At 45.8% G+C, this 26,540-nt stretch overlaps 2 protein-coding genes across 5 annotated transcripts; one reads left to right on the forward strand and one right to left on the reverse strand.

Annotated features, from left to right (window-relative positions):
- Positions 1-1,337: 1,337 nt before the first annotated feature.
- On the reverse strand, positions 1,338-10,785 carry znf281a (zinc finger protein 281a). Of its 4 annotated transcripts, none has more exons than XM_084678604.1 (7): positions 10,645-10,785; positions 8,084-8,540; positions 6,563-6,664; positions 6,196-6,322; positions 5,839-5,922; positions 5,623-5,741; positions 1,338-5,420 (listed from the first exon to the last, which is right to left on the reverse strand). In XM_084678604.1, the coding sequence occupies exons 2-7, from the start codon at positions 8,489-8,491 to the stop codon at positions 3,780-3,782; spliced, it is 2,481 nt and encodes an 826-aa protein (XP_084534730.1). In that variant the 5' UTR covers positions 8,492-8,540; positions 10,645-10,785; the 3' UTR covers positions 1,338-3,779. The 4 variants fall into 4 exon arrangements, with proteins under 4 accessions (XP_084534730.1, XP_084534727.1, XP_084534729.1 ...); XM_084678601.1 differs by having other exon boundaries at positions 10,601-10,737; XM_084678603.1 differs by lacking the exon at positions 10,645-10,785 and adding an exon at positions 10,178-10,355.
- Positions 10,786-14,960: 4,175 nt separating this feature from the next.
- On the forward strand, positions 14,961-26,264 carry LOC146253014 (G protein-activated inward rectifier potassium channel 1-like). Its single transcript, XM_084677222.1, has 3 exons — positions 14,961-15,860; positions 22,239-22,455; positions 25,603-26,264. Exons 1-3 carry the CDS (start codon positions 15,195-15,197, stop codon positions 26,262-26,264), a joined length of 1,545 nt encoding a protein of 514 aa, XP_084533348.1. The 5' UTR covers positions 14,961-15,194.
- Positions 26,265-26,540: the final 276 nt, after the last annotated feature.

Here is a 26,540-nt window from a genome sequence, read left to right on the forward strand (position 1 = left end):
GTTTTCGGTTAAACTGCGTTGATTTTACAAGCGTTGATTGGGATATTTCATTTTTTTTTGTCTGGGATTATCAATCTAAATGAATGCACTGACTAATAAAGTAAATTGTTAAAACTCAAACTTTTACTGGGGCACAGCATATTTATACTGGGGCACGTGCCCCAGTAAGAGGGGTCTAACAACGCCCCTGCCTTAGGGTCACTGTTACTCGTTAGGGCCACCTTTTCCTAATATTTCCCTTTGTTTACTTACATGGCTGATCCCACAATAGTACAGTATTTACAGTGTTGTGTTCATTTTCAGTTTATCCAACAAATGTGATGGCCTGACCTTATTTCTTATCATATGGCCTACATGCCAACAGCCAGTCAACTACCAACCACCTGGCCTCACCGCACAGGCCAGCAGTCAGTCTCTCTGTAGTCTCAGTGCACCATACCACCCTCTCCCACCCCACTGAGCTCTCCACAGTGACAGGAAAGTTCAAACAAGAGACGTCAGCTTCTGACAGGCAGTGAGAACTGTGTCAGTGGTTTAGCAGCACTCCCTACTGTGTAAAAGACAGCCTTAAGTTAGAGCTTGACATGGCACAACCAGCCGTAAACATCTCCTTGACTTTCAGCTCAGCAGTATTGCTATTCTGTTGTGTCAACTGTACTAACTCATACAAGGAAGTTCCCATATGGAAACTTGTTTTAATAGTTGCACCTTTGTTGATTTTACTTCTTTCGTGACATTACATTGTTACCATATTGCTACATGACTTCATGAATAGGATATGACAGATGTACAAACCCTTCCTCTTTTTCCAGGAAGGAGGAAGGAATTGAATAACTCAAATAGAGGACCGTTTAACCCTAGCCCGTGTGTGTCAAACGATTCTAAAACTTCCATAATGTATCCTGCCAATTTACGGGATCAATGAGGTGTTTACGCCAACATCTCCATCTAGTGGCTGACTTGTGCATAACTTGCATTCAGGTCAGCGGCCTACAAAACTGGTTCAGGAAGCATCACATGCAACCGTATGGAGCAGTGGTTCCCAACCCTGGTCTTCAGGGGCCACTGTCCCGCATGTTTTAGATGTTTCCCTGCTCCAACACACCTGATTCAAATAAATGGTCATAAGCAGGCTTTTGCAGAGCTGTATAACAACCTATTCATTTGAATCAGGTGTGTTGGAGCAGGGAAACATCTAAAACATGCAGGACAGGGTGCCCTGAGGACCAGGGTTGGGAACCACTGGTATGGAGGATCATTTGTAATGGTTAATACTCCCAAAATGCAGCAGAGAACCTCACTCTCTGCACAGTATTGTCACAAAGAGAAACCTTGAGTTTTCTTGATAACAGCATTTTATTGGTTTTCCTAATCAATTATAAATTCATGGACAAGTACAGCCCTGCAATTAATATCACAAGAGTCTGGAACAAAATAAAGAGGGAAGAAAAACATCGGCTACAAATGTTGTGGTGACAAAAATGAGGGGAAATATAAAGTTAAACAAAGAAACCATGCTAATCATATGGGGGCAACATTAAGATGTAGTGTTTTGTACATTTTTGTAAACAATAGGCATGTCATAAAAACAATATGGCAAGTAACAGAAGTTACCGAGGAGACAAGTCGAACTGAAGACTGAAACACTGGTAGGCATTAGACAATACAGAACCCTAAAGCAATACCATAGCCCCTATTCCAGGTCCCATCAACATCATTTATACAAGGTTTAAAAATAGTCACACAAAAATGTGTTTTGAACAAACAACAGCATCTCTGCTACATACATCAAACCTTTTATCCTTTGTCCCTGGTTGCATGTTTTCAGTGATACGAGGTATATAACAGGTAAATTCTAACTTAATTTACCTCACACCCATTACAAACATTGCAAATAATTCTAGTGGTCAGTCATTGTTCCCTATGATATTGCAACATTGCAGTCATTCAGCCATATTTTGTGATTGTGTAAGACATGGGGTCATTGGGCAATTTAAAGAAATCTAAAATAAAAGTGAAAATATCCAGCACAAAAAAAAAAAAAAGAAAAAGGCTGGCTGGCTGGCTATGGAAGACAACGCAATAATTGTTTGAATCAATTCAAGAACAGAAGAGCAATAAAATTACAAGATCACTTTTTGCATGTGAAACAAAAGAAATGCCTATTTTAACAATTTCCCTACTGGCCAAGATTGGTCAACCCATTTCTCAGCTAGTAGGAGTTCTCTCGGTGCTCTGAGAAAGCATGCCATCTGTGAACATGGAGTTTTTTTTAGTTTTTGTTTTTTAACTAATGTGTATTTCAGATCATAAAATTTTCTGCAATGGCTACAAGGCTGCTTCTGCATCATTACACAGGATATTCAGCCACACATTTATCTAATTCAAATAGTAAAGCAAACCTGCTAAACTGGGTAATCATTTAACTAAATCTAGGGGCATGAAATACATAATCCCATTTTAATAGGTACATTTTCTTAAAAAAATCCCCCCTCCCTCCCCATCTAAACCAATCCTAAACATTGTGAGAAAAGGAGACAAGTTATTTAAACAAATTCTTAGACCAACCCAACCTCCCCACCCATCATAAACTATGCAATGCCATCCAAATGTAGGGCTTACCAATTGAATAAGACCCCCTCAAACCCCCCCCCCCTCCCCCGCAAGCCTGCCGACGCACAAACCCACCAACCTCACGTCTCCATAGAAACCAAGTCTGTTTGAGATGTTGGACCTTCCATGATCTGTTGGGGAAGTTTTTCGAAAGTAAGAAAAAAAAAAAAAAAAAAAAAGGGCTCAAAGTGCTAATTGGATTCATTTAAAAGAAAGTGGAGTTGAGGAAGAGAGGAGAGAAAATGAGGAAGGCCATTCCATCGCTGCCCAACAGCTACCTCTATTGGCCCAAGAAAAGCCCTAACACCAAATCTGCTCTCCCAAAAACGACAGGGAAAACGAATATCCCCAAACTCACTGCCCTCTCTCCCTCCAACGCACCTGGCAGTCCTCCAGAGGGATTATATCTGTTAATATACATATATATATTCTTATAAATATATATGGCCCTTATTGAAGAAAACATGAGTTTCACATTGACAAGAAAGTACCATAATCTCTCTACAGCTAGGTGAAAAGTGTTCTCAGTGTCAGTGTGCTGGCAGCAGTCTTATTATTGTTGCACTCATTCACCAAGGAATAAAACATTAAAAAATAACAAAGCATCGTCTTTGTAGTTGCGAACGTACACCTCTGAAATGAGCGCTCCCTGCACCACAGGATTTATCCTTGTACACTTTTTCCTGAGTAATACTTTTATCCTTGTAACAGACAATATCTTAATTCTTTTTTTTTTTTTTTTTTTTTGCTATTTCAGTTCTGGGCTACTCCCTGTCATCTCCAATGTTATCTTACAAATGTAGTTGATTGGTAAAACACTTAAGCTTAAGGGAAAAGAAAAGAAGTCCATCGCTACTTTATAGTCGCTTAAAACATACTTTTGAAACTAATGATTAACAAGCAGACCTAAAATAACACTAACAGATAATGAATACAGACCTTTCTTTACAAAAAGGAGATCTAGAATTGCATTTGTGGGGAGGCCTAGCAGACCTGATCATAGGAGATGGGTGGGGCATATAAACACAGCATCAGTGTAATAATTACAAAACATCACCTATAAAATAAAATAACATAAAATAATAATAAAATAGGAGCGCGAAAAAAGAAAAATAGAAGACCAAAACATGAATTTCCAACAGAATGTTATTCCCCCTTCCAGGCCCTCATCTATAGCTTTGGCTTGTTGGGGTTTTGGATCCTGTACTGACTGGCTCGTTGACGTCGGCTAGCAAGCTAGTATACCCTGAGAATTCTGAGACAGGCGTCCTTATCCTGTGGTGGTCCACCTCACCGTTCGAGTCATTTCCGTAGGACATCGGGACGCGTCCGGCTGACTTGAACTGGGACCCGAAGGCCTGGGCAAAGTTCTCTATCTGGTAAGAGGCCTTGGAGGAGTCCAGGTCCTGCGAGGGGGCCAGTGGGTAGACGGCAGAGCCGTTCTTGGAGGATGGGGCCTCCTTCTGACTGGCCAGGTCAGACGGGCTGATCTGGTAGGAGGAGGGGGGAGAGGCGGAGTGCTGCTGCTGCTGCTGCTGCTTCTCCATCTGGTCAGTGAGCTCCTGAGAAGGGGTGAGCTGCTGGTGCTCCAGGCTGCTCAGGTGGAAGCTGTGCTGCGGAGAGGAGCTCGAGAGCATGGCAAAGTGGGACTTTGGCACGGAGGAGGGCAGGGATGGGGAGCCGGACTGGCTGTAGCCACACTCCAGAGGGGACGTGGTGTAGACGTTCTTGTCGGAATAGAGGGGGTTGCCATGGTGGGAGGTGGTGAAAGGGCCGGCGGTAGGCGGGCTAGGGCCCAGGGGAAAGCTGGCGCTGTGGCTGGTGCGCTCCAGAGCCTGGAGCAGGAAACGGGAGTACTCGTGCATGATGACCGTCTTGTCTCCGGACGGGCTGGGCGAGTCGGCGTCAGGGCCCAAGTCGGGCCCGTCTCCCGAGGGAGGGTGCAGCTCCACGTGCTGGTCGCTGAGGTCAAAGTGCACGTCCTGGTGCGAGCCGTCCGGTTTGTGGGTGTAGTGGTCCAGCAGGCTCTGCAGCACCTCGTCGGGGATCCCCGACTTGTCGTGCTTGTCCACGCCCATCGAGGAGTCCAGCAGGCTGAGGGGCGCGTCGCCATCCATCACGCCCGACACCACGCCCTGGATGACCGACTGCTGGGATGATAGGTGACCCATGTTGACGTCGTAGTCGTTGCCTCCACCGCCAGACACCCCGGGGCCAGATGCAGTGTTGTGATTGGCTGCATGCAGATAGCGTCTCTTCTTGAGGAACTGCATAGCGTCGTCATAGTTGCTGCTGGTGGGGCCTGGCTTGGGCCCGGTACCCTGCAGAAGGCCCAGGCCATCCATACCTCCGCCTGAACCCTGATCCAGGCAGCCCTGCTTGGCCGGGGCCAGGCCCCCCTTGTCCATACCCTTACGGTTGGCCTTCTTAAAGGCCATCTTTGGGGCACGGCCCTGGTGCCCCTGATGCATGCTGGGTCCTGGCTGAGTGGAGGACACAGTGGGATTCTCGACAGAGTAGTCGTGGTGGGTGTAGCCCCCGGACAGGGCAGCATGGATGTGCGAGTCCTCCATCCCGACCGATGCTGCCGCCGCCGCCGCTGCCTTCTTACGCTTGCCTCCCTCCCCCGCCTTTCTGGATTTGCCTCTCTTTCGGCCAGAGGTGCCGACATTTCCCTGAGTGATTCCATAGCTGCCGTGACCCATGTCTGAACCGTCCAGATCCATCATCCCAGGCTCCAGACCCCTCTTTATGGCTTCTCCGCATGTTCGCTTGTGCTTGAGCAATCGATCCGTCCTGGAAAAATGCTGCAAAGGCATTGAAGGCACACATTGGTACAATTTACACCCATTTTTCCCCCTTTCTAAACTAATTCAAATGATACCAACCAACCTGTCTGCAGAGTGCATGGTGTGGACTGAGGAACACCACTAGTATGGTTCATGCACATGCAGTTATAAAGGGGGTCTGTGGGGTTCTGTGTGTGTGTGTGTGTGTGTAGTCACTCACCTGTTGGCAAGTGTCACATCTGTATGGCTTCTCTCCACTATGGGTCCGCTTGTGCCTCTCCATGTGGTACTTCTGAATGAAACGCATGTTGCATTGATCACAGCAAAAAGGCTTCTCTCCTGCCGTGGAAAACAGACAAACATTCCATAGGTCATAATCTCTTCAGGTCCACCCAACATCCACGTCGCTCACAGATCACGTTTCGTTTGCACTCACCACTGTGGATCTTCTCATGACGCTGGAGAAGGTATTTCTGGATGAAACTCATGTTGCATTGGCTGCATCTGAAAGGCCTCTCTCCTAAAACACACACACACACACACACACACACACACACAAACATTATGGCTACTGTGGAACACATGGGATTTCCACTGACATCGAACCCTCAATTTCTTTCAAGAAATGAACTCAAAACACACAAGCAGTACAACGCACACCGACAGCGTCAAATATCAGATACAAGCTGCACAACATGTAAAACATCCCCCCCAAAAATACATCAAATTATTTGCCATTGAAACGTATGAAGTGTAAAAGAGCCTGAGCCGTCTGAAGGTGGGTTGGGGGTACCTGTGTGGATTAGAACATGTCTGCGCAGGTGGTAGGAGCTCCTGAAGGAGGCGTTGCAGTGCTCGCAGATGTGCGGCTTGGTGCCTGGTGACAGACTGCCTCCGTCGGCGTCCAGCAGCATTGATTGCTGGAGGATGAAAGGAGAAAGACGACAGTCAGTTTAATTCGTCCTGTCTCCAAGGTGAACATTTGGAAACAATTATTCCGGTATTAAAGACAATCGAAACATTTTTAAAAATGTAGATATATTTTTCACAATTTATTTGGGGCATTAACACGTGGTTTTTATAATTCACCTGTTCAGTAAATCAAGAATATTTGTGATTAACTAGTGTTAAAAGGGGTGTGGATAAATGGGCCTAGGAACCTTTGCTTCTCCTCGTTTCCTTCTGGGCTTCCCCTCCGATCCGTCCCCATTTGACCTTCGACCTCTCCTCCCTGTGGACTGCTTTCCTGGTCGACTCGGCAGCTGTGAAGATGACAATGGGAGAGAAGCATGGGGGGGGAAAGGCAAAAGGAAATCACTTGAGGAGTTTTCAAACACACCTACACGCTCTTGCTCTGGTACTCCGTGGAAGTTCACAGAGCGAAACCAGGAGGTCATGTAATAAACCTCTAAATGTATGGCCTACATCATCTTTCACAGATTTGTTGAAATCTTTTGTTTACCTGCAATCTTAAGCAAAACGGGAGGCAGGTTTTTTTTTATTTTTTATTATTCAGTCTACGCGTCAGTCTGAAAAGCCCTCTTCAAACAAAGGATTTGCATTAATTTCATAAGAGGCAGTGGGGAGATCTGCTAATCTTCAACACTGCCACAGCCCCCTCCTCTTCTGTTTTATATGCTACCTTCTGCCATTTTTACTTCAATTAAACTTTATTCCACAAAAAATGGCAGATTCACAAAAGCATTTGGAAAGAGAATTAGGGTGTCCGTGCACTGCATGTGTGTGTGGGGGAGACCTGGTCTAAAGGAGCTCAAAAAACAGTGTATTAGATTAGGGGAAAGCTTAGCCAAAACAAACCTAGACTCATTTCCTCTACCCAATGAGCAGAGCACAGTGGTCTCAAAATGGCTGAAAACTCACATGTATGTCATTATCCTCAGAACAAGGAGGACCATTTGAGGCCCCCCCCCCCCCACCCCAAAAAAAAAAAAAATACACATAGCTGTAGGAATTCCAAAAGGAATCTCTCTCCCCCCCCCCCCCCCCCTCCGGAAAAAGAACCCTGCATATGCAGTTTAATGTAGCTATAGGTTTCTGCATGACAAGCTGTGAAATATTCAGTCTCTGTAACAGTTCCTGATACGAGGAATCATGCAGAAGTTGTGCTTGCGTTCACCTTTAATATACATTTAAATATATATATATTATATATAAAATTTGTGTTACTAGCATGCCAGGGGGCCTGATACTGCATGTGCACAGAAGACAATTGAAATGCAACCACAAACAAGACAGCTGTGTCCTTGCCGATACGTTTCCATTCATGCCGACAGACCAGATGACGACATCATCCTGGGACAGAATGATTTATATATATTGTATTGGAAGCCTCCTGTAGATTTATGCCAGCATTACCAGACCTACTCAAGCCCCGCCTCCTCATCCCTCCTTTCTCCATCCTTCTAGCAGGATATGGGCTGTGACAACCAGCGCCCCAAAAGCAAGGGAGCAGTCTTCCATAGCAATGCCCAGCTGTCACCCTCAGTGACTTAGTGCACTTAAATCTAAAGATTGGTCTGTGCGGACAAAATCATATTAATTAATTAATGAATGAATAATAACACAAAATAAAAATATATAGAGTTCACAAATGAAATGAGATACAAATGCAGAATGTTGTAAACGATCACACGGCTCAGCTTGGCAGTGGGTTAACTTACATTGCTCATACTGAGGTCATGGACCAGCAGACTTTGGTGGCTGCCCAACGACACCTCCATCAGATCACTGCTCTTGCCAGAGCTTCCGGGGTACAGTGGCAGCCTGTAGTCGTGCTCGGACAGCTTCTCCTGCTTGATCCCCATGGCATGGATGTAGTCCCCGGCACTCCCACACCCCATGGGGCCTCCCATGACACCCATCCCACAGTCGGGAGAATCCCGCTCCTTCTTCAGGATCATCTCCTGGGGAGGCATATCCTGCATGATCGAATGGGAGGCCAGCCGGGTGAAGCTCGTCACAGGGGGCAGGTGGCTGAACATGATCATGCCAGGGGCGTAGTTGGAGTCCATGCCCCCCCCGTTGGAGCGCAGGAAATCATTGCCTAGTTTGTCTTGTATGATGCTCATGATGGTGTTGGGCGGGTGGGCAGACTACGCGGAGCACACCCGAGACATCCTGTGGAGAAACAGAGAGGTTGTGTTGGGAGAGAGTCAGGTGGCTGAGGGGGTAGGAGTAGGGCTAGTGATCAGAAGGTTACCGGTTCAAATCCCAGCTGTGCCAAATGATGTGTCCTTGGGCAAGGCACTTGACCCTATATGCCTCGGGGGAATGTCCCTGTACTTACTGTAAGTTGCTCTGGATAAGAGCGTCTGCTAAATGACCAAATGTAAATGTATTGGACAACAGCGAAACACACACACAGCCAAACTGCCTGCATTACTTTTATAAGGCCAAACAGAGTCAGATTAACTTTATATGAGTCTTGCAGTCTCAGATCTCAAAATCAAGTGTTTACAAGGATTACAATCGTGTGGGTCAAAAATATATTTTCAATTAATGACAAACAATATTTCCTCTTTACAAAAAAGCTGCCAACGGAACATTCTGCCACGCTCAATCTGAGCTAAATTTAGCAGTGAAACCTTGACACCAGACATCCCATAAGCAGAGAGGATTGAACTTGTTAATCTGTTTGATGGGCCTACTTGCCCGAGTCATCCAATTTGCATGGATTTATCTGTGAACGAGAGCCTTTACACCAGAAAGCTGGATTCCAACATTCTGTTACAAACACATGAAAGTGCATGCATCTATTCATCAAAAAAAAAAAATATATACAATAATTACCGGAGATGTGAGATTAAGACTTGACGACAATAATACAACTGTGTCTTAAAGGTCAAATAGACATCAAATGACTTAATTAATAGTCTGATGGTCATTTATTTTGTTCATGTTGTGGAGTAAACAATAGAAAACTGGCTACAGGCCACGGTGGATGCATCTGAGAGGATCAGGTTATCCTCTTATGACCTTAACTATGAGGAAAAGGCAAACAGCAAAGGCAGCAATCCTTTTCTATAGCCTCGACTAGAGTCGGCCTAAAATTGATGCATTAGGAGGGATTCGAATTCAAAGGTTTCACTGGAAGTGAATCAAGGTAAAAATAAGAAATTAACATAATTGATTTAGATGAATGATTACTAAACGTATTAGTTATTTTTTACTTTTAAAGGAGTCAGGAATGTTTTGTTGATTATTTAACAAACAAATATCCCTAGATGAAAAACGAAAATGTATTGCATGACCCAAGACAACTTCATTGTCTGCAATGCAGACAACCATTTGCTCATGGCACGTAGCTAGTTAGCTAAGCTGGCTAGCTAACTTGTTAGCTCGTACAGGACGAATTGTTTTCTGGCTGGGAATTGCGTTGCTTTTAATCTAAAAACTCAACTGCACAGACATAAATAAACTTTTCCAGTTAGAGATATACGAGTTAACGCAGCACGGCAGACAAAAGCTGCGATTTTGGCATCCATCGTGTGTTATACACACACTCAATCCAAAAATACTTTAGAGCTCTGGAAAGCTACCAAGCAATTAGCCATTTGGCTAACCAGTGTGCCGGGGCCCTTTGTGATGCTGGATCATGCAATTATTAATACGGCCATTGCCTTAAGAGAATATACTAAATAAAGTGGTCTGCAAGAATCTATTTAGAAACTTTAAATTCCAACCGCATGCGAGGATATAGATTTCCCGTCTGGTATCCTTAAATCGGTTCCATGTTAGGTAATTACAAATAATACCGTTTTTATTGGAGTCCTTGTGATGAGTTGGCTTGTGCGCGCAAGCGTTCTAAGACAAAACTGTCGGCAACATTCGATAGCCTAGATGCAACACTATAAATAACACATAAATAATTGCCCGATCACTTCAATCCGTAGCTGGCGAATGTTAAAATAAATACTGCCCGGAATGTCTAATTAACGATTAGGCAATTGTGGCTAGAAAAGACGGATGGTGCGACTCAAGCAGCAACGTTAACCCCATAACAAATGGCCCATGCAACTCGAGCGAACAATTGATGCTCAGCTCCAATGCTACAGCTGGCGAATGCTAGCTAACTAATGTTAATGCGTTGGGCTTTGTTGTCTGTCCTGTCCCGTACGCATGCTTGAGGACTCGGCGTTGAAATGCACCCAAAATATTAATATTTTAAGTTATCTTACCAGTGCATGACCCCAGCTTTCTATTTCGACTTGTTTTAATTCACCTTCGGTCGTCCGTTTCAATTTTAGAGCCCAAACATTGTTCTCCTGCAGCTGCTGTATTCTTCCATCTTGTCTCAGCGCGGGGAATTCTGGGTTTAGCTAACGGACGGGTCCTGAGAAGAGTCACAGACGGTTGCTTTGATCTGGGGCAGGGGAGCAATGGCCGAGAATAAACCGCAGTGCGGGAAGATTTCCTCAGATAGGATTTTCATTCTCTTTAGTTGTCTATGGAAACAAACAGAAAAACGGAGGTTCTTTTTTGTGTGGAATAGATCGAATAATCTGTCATCGTATGTCTTTGTTCGTATCTGTCTAATTTTGAAAAGGGGGCATAGTTTAAAAAGAAAGACAAGAAAAAAAACTTTGGCTGGAATGGTCAACTTCTTAGTTTGGTCATATTAGTTTTTTTGTTTGTAATGTAATGTATTATTATTAACATGCTTATGACGTGTAAATGTGGAAACATGCATTGTTTGTAACATTGTTGTGAGTGTGTAACATCTATTTTATTGGTACCACCTCGATTTATCAACTTGTCGAGGTAAAACCTCGCAGACTTTGCTCGTTTCTCATTGTGGTCATGTCTGAGAGGGTCTCTCTGGATCCCAATTACTGAAGAAATAGGACACCTCGTGTCTTAAAAACGTAAGATGATCGAGCTCTGGTTTTCAGTGCTGCTGGATATTGTGACACATTTAGATCAAATGAAATCAGTCCCTTAAATAGCTTCACACTAATTAGTCACTGGTCTGATCTCAAGTAAAGAAAGCAACCAAGAAAGCAAAAAACTATATAGGCCTAACAAACATTAAACTAGAAAAGTGAAGAAGTCTCTTGTAAGGAACAGTGATTTTATTTTAAATTTTAAGTAAATGTAAAACTGTATATATCTGCTGTGGACACGTTAATATGCATAGGCCTGTATTTCTAACTACACACCATTAAATCTCCTTTTATTCTGACTTTGCCCACACTGCTAATTGCCTGCACTAACGTCCACATTAATTCAGAGAACAGAGTATAATTGAAATGGAGATGGTATAGAATGAATACAGACAGTTTCAGGGGGCTGGGGCTCCGTCCTTTCAAATATGCACATTGCTGACGAATCTTTGAATTCACTCCCCTCTTGAGAGTGCTTAAAATTTGTATTAGCATTCAAGTAATCAGATTCAGCAGCGTGACAATCCTAGCCTGGGGTGTATCTGCACTCCTGCAGAGCTCTATGGGATGGTACAAGATCAGAGTAGGACAGTGTTCACTCATAGGCAAGCATTGATGGTTCACCTCTGTTTGAACTGAGTTCATCTGCTCATTGCTTGAAGATATCTAGGAACCAGAGATGATTCCGAAGCCTCGGTTACCATAAAGAATCCTTTTGTGTTTTGTATTTATTTTTTACAAAACACACAATTGCTCACAAAGTTGTTGGTTGTCTCACTTCGGTGGTGTTTCTGTTCATCTTTCCATCTGTCTATAAGTGGCTGAAGCCTAGAAGGGATATTTAGGCCTCATGACTGTGCTCCAGGTAAATCTATCTTCTCTCTGTGCAGAAGTGACCCAGGGGAAAGCTTGCCTGTACCTGCACCAGTTCTGGACTATCAAGGGTGAATAAGGCTATTGAAGAAACAAGAAGAACAATCTCACATCATTAACATTTTCTAGTATCTAAGCCAACTCGCCAGGTTCCGTGACTGCTCATATGATGGTTATCAATTGTCTTTCCTCATCAATAATTCACAATGCATCGCATTATACTCTGTCTCTCTCTCTGTCTGTTCTTCCCCCAAATCCAGAACAAAGACACCAAACAACGAATGTCTGTATATGATCTGAATTAATACATGATTGTCATTGAAATCTTTATAGTTTTGATTGACCGCCAAGACGTGCAGTAGATTATGCAGTCATATGCAGAATTGGGGAAATATCCTGTAAGTAACAGTGCATATTTGAATGAAAGAATCCTTTATTCTGAATGAACATTGTACAAGACAGTGTTTGTCACAGTCATCTGTGAAAAACATTCCTTGACAAAAAAGGTCAAAATAGACTAAAAGCTGCAATCAACAATTAGCACGTATTATTTTCAATGTTCAGATTTGTCTTAAGCAACACCATTGATGTTCAGTGGAGGTAAATCAAATCAAAATGTAATTGTATAGCCCTTTTTTACAAGCAATGTCACAGAGGGCTTCACATACGCCCATAGAACTGCCATAAGTACATCATTGACATGTCACATTTCCCACCAAATTCATGCATTTTGTTTCACTTTATTTGGTGTGGAAGTTGTATGGTCTCTTTGCCTGCAGACTAAGAAGCTTGGATGGAAGCCCAGTTATCTGGCTCCTGTTTTTAGGCAGTTTTCTATTGTGACTGAAATCAAATCGAATCTCTCTCCTGTTCGTGATAGTTGGTCATTATTCCTGTTGGATGATGCTAGGCCTGGGGTGCTGTAGAGCTTCCCATCCTCAAAGTGTGGCTCTCACGGAAATCAGAAGTTGAACAGTGTCTCCGTAGGCGGAGATATTGAGAAGCCAATAACATTTGATCACCTCATACATATTATTACTGTATTCTTCAGAAGCTCCGTTTGGGTGAGAATCACCCAACTAGATTTGTTTTATAAAAATGTGTTTATCATTGCAAAATTGTGGAATGAAAGTGTGTTATCCCACTAATATAATTAATTTACAAACACAGACACACTGGGGAGGCACATCAACTGTATCCCCTTCTGAAAGATTACTTTAATATAAACATATTTACTTTTCATAAAGGAAGGCAGAGACAATTACCAGTCTCTCAGCAGTTTAAATAAAGTTAACCAAATTATATTTAGAATGACACTCAAAACCATAAAATGAGCATAACAGATATTTCATATGATTAGTTCATATTTGCATCTTTATTTAAGATATATCTGGCATTAATAAACAAACAGAAAATATACCAACAACCAATAACTCATCCCGGGTGAAACCATCCTCATTTCATTCAAACACATCTATTTACGTCTAATAGATTACTGAACTCCCTCGCACCCTTGTGTGATAGCAACGATATGGCTGTTTTTCTACTCGTCTGCTACAGAGAATGTGTTTTTCCTGCTTCGGGGACAGTAGGCTAGATGAGTCATCACAACGAGCCTAACCTACGACAAGGGCTACTGCTACAGAATGTTGGTGTCTTTTTGGAGTTTAATCACTGCAATTAAAAATCAAAGGGTAAATGTAACATGTAATGCCATTTTTCGCCATGTTACAATTTTGGATCCAATTAGCCTACTACCAAGAAACAGCTGGCGCAAAATAGTCCATGCTTTGGTAGAAGCCAGATGGCAGGAGGACACAGGAATTACACATTTGTATGTGGCTCAGACAAAACAAAACAAAAAAAGACAAATACGTAGATCTAAAGTCCAGGCTCAGCATACATTAGCGATATTCTGTAGCTAGCACTGGAACTGCTCTTCGCTGCGATACCATAATACATTGCTTTGTGCAACCTGATTAGAAGAGTGCCAAGGTCGAACCCTCCCCTTAAAACGACCTCAGGGACTATACCCAGGAGGGCCTTGGGCAGTCTTTTGGATCAATAGCAAGCTCCACGGAAATTTAGAGGAGAAAAAGCACATTAAAATAATTTTCAATGTCACTGAAATGGACCAGAAGCTGTAAATAAATAGAAAAAACTATTTTAATGTTTCATAATTTACATCAGACAAAGGAGCAAGTGAAAAGCAGTTTGGAAGAATTTGATGCACATACGTTTCTTCTCCAGTAGATGGCATTGTATGTCTTGAGAGTTTTTCACAGGGTCAAAGCATTCTGTCATTAAGTAGGAACTGGAAAGTCTCTTTAACCTAATCAACAGTGGGCCACGACTCTTTGTTTTCCTAACTGTCCCATTTAAGGAAGCAACACACAACACTAATTAATCAGATCACGTGTTAAAATGAAAGGAAATGGATAATTACACCCTCTTACTATTGCTTTAAATTCAAATTGAGTTATCTTGCTTCCTAATACAATTAGTGTCCTCTATAGCACCTCCACCATACACCCACCCACACACGCACGGCGCACGCACACCAAATCCACAAAAAACGCACACCATCCTCCGTCATCTTCGACAGCCCACAAGACCATAAAAACTGTACTCCACATATTTCTGACCCTCCCTCTCCCTCCCTCTCAGTCGGTTTACTGGCGCGGTGATGTATTTTAGCGCGCCCATAGTCTGATCGGAGCGCGCAGCTTCCACACCACTTTAACCTGGATGTGAAGACAATGGAGGGTCGCTAAGCATTTCCCAAAGCCATATCTTATCATTTTAAAGCTTTAAGAAAGCCAAGAACCGTTTTGGACAACAGAAAGTAAAACGGGATTCTTTTGACCGTGTACCCAGATCATTGCGCACAGGGTGATTGGCCATGGTGACTTTTACGCACTGCAGATAATAAGTCTTTGTGACACAAAAGAAACAAAGGGATGTATCAAATGGACGTGTGACTTTCTCTTCATTTCGTGGAAACTACCGAGAAGTCATGGCTGCATTAAGAAGAAAATTTGGAGAGGACTATCAGGTTGTAAATACCAACCGGGGAACCACGTTTTCAGCGCCAGTCAAAAAGAAACGCCAGCGGTTTGTTGAGAAGAATGGTCGCTGCAACGTCCAGCACGGGAACCTCGGCGGGGAGACCAGCAGGTACATCTCCGATCTGTTTACCACATTGGTAGACCTAAAGTGGCGATGGAACTTGCTGATCTTCGTTCTTACTTACACCATTGCCTGGCTGGTCATGGCATCTATGTGGTGGATCATAGCCTACATAAGAGGAGACATCAATCATGGCCACGACTCGACTTATACCCCTTGCGTAGCCAACGTTTACAACTTCCCCTCCGCTTTCCTCTTCTTTATCGAGACAGAAGCAACCATCGGCTATGGCTACCGCTACATCACGGAGAAGTGTCCTGAGGGAATCATCCTATTCTTGTTCCAGTCGCTACTGGGTTCCATCGTAGATGCGTTTCTCATCGGCTGTATGTTCATTAAAATGTCCCAACCCAAGAAACGCGCCGAGACGCTTATGTTCAGCCAGGACGCAGTAATCTCAAACCGAGACGGCAAACTGTGCCTCATGTTCCGTGTGGGAAACCTGAGAAACAGCCATATGGTGTCTGCACAGATCAGGTGCAAACTCATAAAGGTAAGGCAAACAAGCTCCAGCTGCGCTCTGCTCCACCGGGGTATTTACTGGCCGTAAACCAACCCTCCGTCCGCAAGGAGTCCAGGAGAATTTAACTCTCCACAATAACACACCAAGATGCTGTGTCCAAGCCACAAAAATAACATTCACGTTTGGAAAGGAAAGTTATCTTGCCTATTAATAAGTTAATGTATTTACTGTGAATTGTCAGTGATCTGTTTGTACATTCTAATTTTGAAGATTTACATTGCTGAGGATGGGACAAGGCAGTAATACAAAACCTGTAAGAGTCCTTTCTGGACTGAGGTTAGACCGAATGACAACTCACAAATGGGTAAAATGGAAACCACTGCATTGGTTTCACCCTCCAGGTTAAACCTCACAAAGGGATGAACATCTTGTTCAAGACTGGAATTAATCTAAGATTAATTGTAAGCGAGCCCCATCCACAGTATGCATCTTGTCAGACAAAAAAGGATTAATATAGCATTAAAATAATCCGTTAGTAGTGAGATGGACTTGTGTTTGAGCAACGGACAGGTATAACAAAGGCCTGACCAGCCAGGCAGGCAGGGTAACCAGGTGCCCGTCTAGACCAGTGCTGTATCTAGCATTGGTCACTTCTCAGTTAGGGACAGTTAGAGGTCCACTCGGTTTAATGGTTGGTTATGGTCGGGTATCAGTGAGCTGTCATGACAGGGACATTGGCTTTGACACTGTGGTTTGAAAGTGAAACATGAGGTATTCGCCATGCATGCACACCCTCCTACTTTGTCAGGAGAGTTCCTGGTGCTCAAGGACACACGGTGACATGTAAAGAATCCAGTTATCCAGCAAAGAACACTTCAATTGTTCTTTTTGTTGGGCAAGTTTTTAAAAGGAAGCATGCAATAGAATTTTACTTAATTCAGTTATTGTTCATTTCTCCATGCGACTCTTTTCAATAATTTTAAAAGATTTTATCTTGAACATGTAGAATGACTGACAAAACTATATCTAAATGCCACAACACATTGGAAATCCAACAAGGAAAATCATTGCAAATAAATAATTACATATCCCACACAAGATCAGAGCCGTCCTAATATCACTGATTTAATGAAGGGATATTGAACCAATCAGTCAATGACTGTATTTCCAAGAACCCCCCCCTCCCCCTCCTAAGGGAATTTTTATATTGTAAAGACCCTTTTACAACTCCATCTATTGTGGAACTCCCGATGAATCCCCTCTCTGTGTTATCGCACAGGAGGTGATTACGAACCAGCCGAGCTGCTTTCAGCCACATCCACGTCCAGAGTGCAAAATGAGCTGTAAAGAAGACAAACAGCATTAGCCAGGCACTTGGAGCTTGTTTATGTCGGTGTCCCTCTGTGTTTCCACATCAGCACAGCACATTGAGCAGCCCCAAACTCAGGGTAATGACGCATGCATGCAGCGTGCCCGAGACAGAAGTAGCCAGAGACAAGGCCGGGCTCTCCACTGTCACGGGCAGACTGCAGAGAGGGACACTGCTCCCCAGGCAGCACAACCCCTGTCCCTGGGGGTGCCAGGGTAGAGCCAGCCAACCCCAGCCTCCCAGACACAGCACAGCCCCTGTGTCCCTGGGGGTGCCAGGGTAGAGCCAGCCAACCCCAGCCTCCCAGACACAGCCAGCCTCTGTGTCCCTGGGGGTGCCAGGGTAGAGCCAGCCAACCCCAGCCTCCCAGACACAGCACAGCCCCTGTGTCCCTGGGGGTGCCAGGGTAGAGCCAGCCAACCCCAGCCTCCCAGACACAGCCAGCCTCTGCACCTTCAATTCACACACCACAGTTACAAAAAAAAGCTTATATATACCAAACCAACATTGTGCATGTTCATATACAGTACATGTCTATATCTGTACAAATAATTATATGTGTCTGACTCAGGAAGGAGGGTACTGAATTGTAAATGTTGAATTTAATAACAGGAAACATGGAGACACTGGTGAATTGTCTGACAATAGATATCCTAATCTTTGCTGTGCAGTACTTGTAGAGAAGTGATGGTGGTGCTGTTGAATCACCCCCCTCCTCTACTCACCACCATTCCCTCTTTTATGTATTTTTGAAAATATTCATAATCTATATTTTGCTGTAAAGAAACAGGACATATACGTTTTTTTTAATGCAAATCAAAGTCTAGTATATGACTAAAATGGCTATGGATTAATTCACCGTGGCTCCTGTCTGTGAGCCACTCTCCTATGGACTCCAGGACACACTAATCAAAACCCAAGGCCACACTCCAACCACAAATCTACACATCAAGCCTGGAGTAACTCCGCAAGCAGCATCCTTTGTAAGATGTCAAAAGTGGGCATGTCATTTCAGTTGGAATTTTGCCTGATGATTTGACAGGAATTGTGAGGTGGAGTGACCAGTGTGGGTATGATTACTGACAGGCAGCCTGTTGATGTTTGGGAGAGTGTTGTGTGTTTGCTGGCGTTACATGGTGCTGCTGGAGCGATGTGTCTGATTACTGGGAGACTGCTCCTTCTTGCAGGGCACAGAAACAGACCAATCAGAACTGTCAAACTGTGTCACACCATTGCCCATCCAAACTCTGCTTGGCAAAGCCAAGTTGGCCCCGCTCCCTGTCTCATAGAGAGAGAGAGAGAGAGAGAGAGAGAGAGAGAGAGAGAGAGAGAGAGAGAGAGAGAGGGAGGGAGGGAGGGAGGGAGGGAGGGAGGGAGGGAGGGAGGGAGGGAGGGAGGGAGGGAGGGAGGGAGGGAGGGAGGGAGAGAGAGAGAGAGAGAGAGAGAGAGAGAGAGAGAGAGAGAGAGAGAGAGAGAGAGAGAGAGAGAGAGAGAGAGGAGAGTGAAAGCAGGGGCGGATGGGGAATCTAAGAGTTCATCATTGGGTGTTCTCCAGACTGTCAAACTGTCTTCTGAACAGCAGAGTTAGGGGCACCTGAAATTATTGATTTTCCTTTTCTAATAAGAACAGAGACAAAGTATAAAGTGAGGGCAGAGTGCTGGAAAATGGCCCTGCAGGCATTGAACTCCATGATGTCTGAAATGCTAATGTACCACAATATGGGTGCCTTCTCTGTACTGCAGTACCACTACATCATATTTAGAGTAAAGTACCCACTTGATGTGTGTGTACACACACACACACACACACAAATACACACACAGGTACACATGCCCATTCCCGCAGAAACCTTCAAGTCTACGAAGCCATTTCCATGCAGCATTCTTTTCCATTCCAGTTGAGATGGTCAAGCGTGAAGTGGAAAAGGTGTAAGTGTGAGAGTGTCATTTTGATTTCATGTCACTGCTATACAATGGCTTTTGCATGGCCAATGAAGAATGAATGTTTCAGAATATGGATGGACATGGGTGAGAGAATTTCGATGCCCCAGGGGACAAAGAACAACGAAGGGATTCATGGCATGCCTTTATATTGCTCATATGGTGGCAACATTTGCCGGTTACAGGAGGCATGTCAGACTGGGTTCTTTGGTGCGCCAATGTAATCCCCTCAGCCTCAACCTTCTAGCGTGGTGCGGCCTGACAATATTAAGCCCGTTCCTGCTATGGCTGTCCACACAGGAGCCTTCACTAACCACCCCTGTCTGAGCCAATGAGCATCACCCCGCAAATTCAACCCAGTTGGAGAGACAAAGAGAACCATAGCTGAGTGTAAAATTACAAAATAGTCCAATTTACATTTCAAAGTAGATCCTATCATTTCCCAGGAATACTAATTTCAGTACCACCGGAAGCTGAGCTAAGGCCTCTTCTACCACCTTCTCCACACCCGCTCACCCGAGCCTGTCCTTGCGTACTGGTCGCATGCTATCTGGGCCCTGATCGATGAGGGCTCAGAGGGGGAAGAAGTACGGAGCTGTGAAGATATGGAGGATCAAGGCTCTTTAGGGTCAATCAATATTGTTTAGCACCTCTCCAAGCGCTGCTCTCTAGGAATAGGGAGACTCAAACGCCAGTGAGATGGAATCCTACTAATGGAAGTAGGGAGGGGCATGCTGTCTGGTTAAAAGGCTTTAGATCATGCAGACCATGCATTGTATCAGACAGTATTTCGGACACATTTTGCATTTAGATGCAAATGGCGTGCTCGCCACGAAAATCAATATGAGGCCTGACTGTCTAATTCATCCCATCTGGGGATGGCTTGGATGTTTGTTAGGTGCGGCAGGGAACTTTATATTTGTTTGTTTGAACATGACTGGAGAATTACAAAGAGATGGGTTATGCACCAACAGAGCTATCTCTCAATCTTCTACTCCAACAGTGGAGTGCCAGAGACGCATGTAAGAAGATTTGCGTGTCAGTGTTCACATCGTCATCCACCGTTTCAATCTTAACCGACAGAGGCAGGCAGTAAGAAGTTAAATGGCGTGGTGAAATAACCCACATGGAACAACAATGACAACCAAACGTTTTGCCTTCACTGGATTGAAAAAACACTTGAACGGTGCAAAGAAACACAAACTCCCTTTTCTAAAACAAACACAACTTTACAACCTGAATCCAGCTGTGTCTAGTTTGTATTTTGATGTATACGACATACAGATATGTATTTCAGTCCCCTCCAGAGGATGTGATCAGAAGCTAAAACACAGGGCAACATACACAAAGGTCAGGCCTAACCCAGAGGAGTCGTAGATCCGCTGTGAGGAGAGCAGGAATCGTGCAGGTCAATTCAATGATGGGGCAGTTGATAATGTGTGTTTTGAGAGGGAGATGGGTTTGCAAGAATGATGTATCTGAGTGTGTTTGGGTATTCTATCAAGGGCCCTCACAGAGGTTCCTGACATGCAGGTAGGAGGCAGCAAGAGAGGATCTCGAAATAGCATCAGGCCACGGAAAGGAGAGAAGATAGGAGAGGGAGGGTAGAAAAGGAGAGAGGAGAGGATGGAAGAGGAAAGAGAGGATAGAATATGAGGGAGAGGAGAGGAGAGAAGAGGAGAGAAGGGGAGAGAAGAGGAGAGAGAGAAGAGGAGAGAGAGGATAAGATGTTAGAGGAGAGAGGATAGAATAGGAGAGAGAGGAGAGGACAGAATAAGAGAGAGAGGAGAGAAGAGGAGAGGTGGAATGGTTTGACAATGTGGGGGTGCGGTGTACAGAGATGGCATGTGTGTTGGAGGTAGAATAAGAGAGGAAGTGAGAGCGTGGGTGGGGCTTGTGGTTGACACAGCATCCTAATTATTTTGAAGGTAGAGCTAAAAAATGGAACACATCTGAGATAAAAAGTTGGCAAACTACTCATCAACTCATTTTGAAGGACGTTTTGTAGACAGAGAATGAAAAAGAAATGACTTCAAACTTTCTTTTCAAAGAGTTTAGAACAAGAACACCCCTTACCTTGAAACAAATTGGAAACAAAGAGGAAGTATTTGAGCAAATTAATCCTTAGCAGAGAGAAAGACAGAGAGAGAGAGAGTTAAGGTGCTTGTAATAAAGATTAAGGTAGAGGGTAGGGTGGGAGGTGTGTGTGTGGAGGTTGGGGCCTAGATGGGTTGGCATGGCTTGGCATGAAACGAGCAGAGGCATAAACTACAATGGCCTTGCCGATGTTACGGCTTTGCTCCACATCTCTGTTCATGTGTGTGTGGTGTGTGCATGCATGGATCTGCTTAGCAACTGAAACTTGCTGGTGTTCTTCTGGCAATGACACTATGTGTTCTTGTGCATATCTGAGTACGTTGGCTTTTGTTCATAAGAGCATGCATGCCTGCATGTGTTCAGTTTGTGTGTGTGTGTGTGTGTGGCTGTCACCATCCATTCCTGGAGAGTGTGTTTGCCTTGGTGTAGATCAGACAGCAGAGACCATAGCATTGTGCCCTGTCTTCATCTGGGTAATTAAATACTTCTGCACCAGTTAACACTATGTGGGCAGAGCCTGTCTAAACATGGCTGGTCTTTCCACCCCCTCGCAAGCTCCCAGTGAATCAATGTGAAGAGCCAAGCCTGTGACCTCTGTGTTCATGGCTCCCATGAATATTTAAAGGAGGAGATGCCCTCTGGTGATGCCCTCTATGTGTGTGTGTGTGTGTCTGTGTAAGTGAGTGTGTTCTCATCTTCCAAATGACCACAGTAAGCTTGTGGTGTGTAGCTGCTCAGGAGAAGGGACATCCAGGACACGTGAGGAATGAGCTGGTGCGGAGATACAGTAGAGAGGAGGAGGCCCTCTGTAAATAACGAACAGGAAACGATTAGACGAGCCGACAGTCTCCAGAGCAGCCGTGGCCCGGGGCTGTTTTGCTTCACTCTTCATAATCTCACCACCTGTCTTACACTACTGAGAGAAAATGCATTTATTCATTTTGTTCCATCCTACCTCCCTGACCTCCCCCCCCCCCCCTTACCCGTGTTGCTTCTTACAGTCACGCCAGACCCCCGAGGGGGAGTTTCTACCGCTGGACCAGTGTGAACTCGACGTGGGCTTCGGGACGGGGGCTGACCAGCTCTTCCTGGTGTCCCCCCTGACCATCTGTCACGAGATCACCCCCAAAAGCCCCTTCTTTGAGCTGTCTCAGCGTTCCCTCATGAACGAGCAGTTTGAGATCGTCGTCATCTTGGAAGGCATCGTGGAGACCACAGGTAAGACCTTCCATTCACCTTTCTTCCATGTACTTTGGCTCCAGGAAGATAGCTTCTTGAATTTGTCTGTACAGTAAGGTAACAGCCCTCTAAGCCTCCTGACTGCTCTTAGAAAACAGGCTGTGCTGGAGTTAGGCTAGGAAGAACACAACCAAATGGCTCCCCTGATTGAATTATGGGGAATATTTTGTTACAGCGCGATCGTTTTTATCCCTGCTTCATGCATAATAAAAGCCTGTGGTCATAGAAGCGTGTGTCACTTTGATGCATGAGCTCGGGGTTCAGTCAGTAGACGCTCCACTCCATTTTTCAAACAGCACAATTCTGGAGTCATATTGAAACAGAGACCTGGTATACTCAGCCGTAAAGCACAAGCAGACATGTGCATGCCCTCGTCAGAATTAAGACTCTCCACTTTGCATAAAGCATTGGGACTCTCCCCTACAAGTTCAACACACAAGTACAAAAGAAATCCTATCTTTCCCTGTAAGGGCATCTTTGCATTTTCTTCTCGTCACACGCATTTTCTCTTCTTGTTTCCTTTCCCTTTCATCTGAGCTGTCCTCCTATCTCTCTCCCCTCCTCTCTTTTGTCATTGTTGCGGGCTGAAACCGTGGAGCTGAATAGGCTTAGAACAGAGGAGGGGAGCCCCAGCCAGCCAGGCATCCAGCCAAGCAGGCAGCACGCTCTGTGCTCTGTTGATAATGTCATTAACGCTGGCAGCGGCTTGTTATGGTGTGGATGGAAGGCAGGAGGGGAGGAGGGCAGAAGGGGAGGAGGAACGGCTGATCAGATGCATCTCTGCCCTCTGCAGGTGTCCTCAACACCCTTCCCCACCACCCCCTCCACCTCACCCTCCCCCACCACCCCCTCCACCTCCCGTCCCTGAGATATACGTCCTTAGAGAGGTTTGTGTCCAAGACATAAACCTGTCCAGGTTATCATGGATCTCCCCCCGCTTGATAAACAGCTATCAGTCTCCTGGCGTTCTTGCAGCACACCCAAGTGTTCTGCTGCACAGACACATGAGCTTGATATTTCTGTCTCTTGGTTGATGCTGGCACAGCCATCCACATACTGATGAGCTGAAAACCAAATGTGCCCGGGAGCAACTCTGTGTGTGTGTGTGTGTGTGTGTTTGCATCGATGTATATTTGCATTAATGTGCAATCTGTCATTCAGTTAGTCAGGAATTTGGTTCATGACTGTGTGCGTATATGTTTGTTAGAGAAAGGAGAATCCCAAGATGGATTTTTCTGTCCAGCTGAAACGGCATATCATTATGGAAATGCCAGTGAAAGGAATCCTGTTCAGACTGGCGCCAATGTTTCACACAAAGCACTCTTCCCGAGGGACGTCCGACAGCCGCTTGGTTTTTCGGAATCTCTCCTATCAATGCAAGACCCACGAAACAGAAGCTGCTGTTGGGGCCAGACACCATGACACCTGAAGGAACACTGGAGAGAAGAACCGGGCTCCCTCAGAGCCGTGTCACAGACACCGACGGGTGTGGAAGGAGAAGGTTTTTCCCAAGCGTGTCATGGTCCCAGAGTGAGCCTGGCACTGGACATTATTGGACTGTAAATCACAGCAATATGCAAGCATCGATAAGGCCTGGTGAGCTCTGGCTATTGGAAGGCTGCAGGGTTTTTTTTCTCCCGATTTTTCTCCTCAGGCGAAGTCTTCAGGCCTGGGGTTGACCGAGGTTGGGATGGTCCTGTCAGTGGTCTGTCACAGAGCGAGAGTCGAGGCCCTGTTTAACAAAAACATGACAGGGGCCTTGACAGAGCCACTGGGTTTGAAAGCGGCTGTGCTGTCGAGCACTCTCATAAGTGCTTATTGATCTCCAAGGGTCTCCGATACAGAGGGAAATAATCGAAGGTGAAACTGTGTACAAAGACAGAACTTTGGGATTGTCACTTTGCTATGTTCTGCTTTGAACACAGATCCGAGCGTGAACTAGTGAGACACAAAAGTGACAATAAATCTTTGGCACCACTGATGGAGGTGCCATTTCAACACATGACTGTTGCGCTGACGTAGACTTAGGAATGGTGTTCGGAGACAGCAAATCAGCCAGGAGAAACCAACAACAGCTAACGATCTGTGTTCACAGAACAAATCGTATCTAATTGATTGAGTTCGATTTGACCCTGTGTTCATTAGGAAGGAGGTCAGAGTGGTGGGGCGCACTGGTGACAACCCAGCAGGGAGCAGCCGTGACGATGACACGTGTGGAAGACTCCACAGGATGCCAGTGATGTCGTGCTTCTGCTCCTTTACAAAGACCTAACTAGTGCACAGTCATACAAAACAACCCCTCCCCTCTCCCTGTTTATCTCAGTGACAGTTGCAGAAAAAGCCATTAGGGATGGCCAATCGATGTGTCACCCTGCCATGGCTGGTTTTACGAGCCATGTGAGGAATGACAGGCATCTCTCCAGTTAGACTTACGGCTAGAGCCATAATAAAATCAACCTTGCTTGGGACCCGGGTAGGCTGCCTGTGCCTGGACCTATTCATGGAAGAAGTTTCATTCCACAAAGCAAAGACATAGAGAGAAGGAACAATGGAAGGGGATTCAAAGGACAGGATGAAGAAGGGCTTCAATTTTCTCTCCCTTTCTCTTAATTGTTTTGGAGGTCACTGAACCACAAGAAACACAAGCCAACATCTGCTATTACAGGCCGACAGAATGCATTGCTTGCAATTAATGCCAGCAACTCTCTCCCCCTCCCCCCTCTCTCCCCCTCTCCCTCTCCCTCTCTCTCTCTCTCTCTCTCTCCCTCCCTCCCTCCCTCCCTCCCTCCCTCCCTCCCTCCCTCCCTCCCTCCCTCCCTCCCTCCCTCCCTCCCTCCCTCCCTCCCTCTCCCTCTCCCTCTCCCTCTCCCTCTCCCTCTCCCCCTCCCTCCCTCTCCCTCTCCCTCTCCCTCTCTCTCTCTCTCTCTCTCTCTCTCTCTCTCCCTCCCTCTCCCTCCCTCCCTCCCTCCCTCCCTCCCTCCCTCCCTCCCTCCCTCCCTCCCTCCCTCCCTCCCTCCCTCCCTCCCTCCCTCCCTCTCCCTCCCTCCCTCCCTCCCTCCCTCCCTCCCTCCCTCTCCCTCCCTCTCCCTCTCCCTCTCCCTCTCCCTCTCTCTCTCTCTCTCTCAGGAATGACGTGTCAGGCGCGGACTTCCTACACAGAGGACGAGGTCCTGTGGGGCCACCGCTTCCTGCCCGTCATGTCCCTGGAAGAGGGCTTCTTCCGGGTGGACTACTCCCAGTTCCACAACCACTTCGAGGTGCCCACGCCTCCCCACAGCGTCAAGGAGCATGAGGAGAAGACGTCCCTCCCCTCGCCCCTTTCCACCCCCGCCCTGGGCGAGGGCCGCGGCGGCGGCGGCGGCGGGCGCCGCGAGCGCGTCTTCTCGGTGGACTGCATCCACGCGGCGGAGGAGCGGGGGGGCGCGGGGGGATCGGGGGGCGGACGCCTGCCGAGCAAGCTGCAGAGGATGAGCTCGTCCGGGAAGGAGGACCTCCAGAGGAAGGTGCTGATGCTGAGCTCCCAGCACTCGGAGAAAGCCTGCAGCACGGGAGACCTGCCCCTCAAGCTGCAGCGCCTCAGCTCCTCCCCTGGCCCCGAGGCCGAGACACGGCTGCAGCTCAAGGCTCTGAAGCTGGGCTTCGAATCTGTGACCCAGTCCACTGGAGACCTGCACCAGCTTAGCCCGCCCCCCACCCCAGCTCCAGCCCCCTCTCCTCAGCCCCTGGCAGGGGGCCGTCCAGAAGACAACCTCCCAGCCAAACTACGTCGGATGAACGCCGATCGCTGAGGTTGTGGTTATAAACCAGACTCTGACCACACCTAGCCAGACCTTTAACGCTCTTTGACCACAACCGCACATATTTTGAGACATTTGTGTACTTTGAAGTTCCTTTCCTGAATTCGAACAGACAATCCCATGAAAGAAGATGGATGGCGTGTTTCAGTATTTTTCTTGATTTTGAAAACACAGTCAATACTGGAATTGCTGTGATCTTTGTGTTTAATAACTGCAGCTGTCATACTGGCTGTCCTCGCTCACTCATGCTGAGATTCGTTCATCATT

The sequence above is a fragment of the Hypomesus nipponensis genome, chromosome 17 (genome assembly GCF_054491055.1).
Source record: "Hypomesus nipponensis isolate SF chromosome 17, ASM5449105v1, whole genome shotgun sequence".
NCBI lineage: Eukaryota > Metazoa > Chordata > Actinopteri > Osmeriformes > Osmeridae > Hypomesus > Hypomesus nipponensis.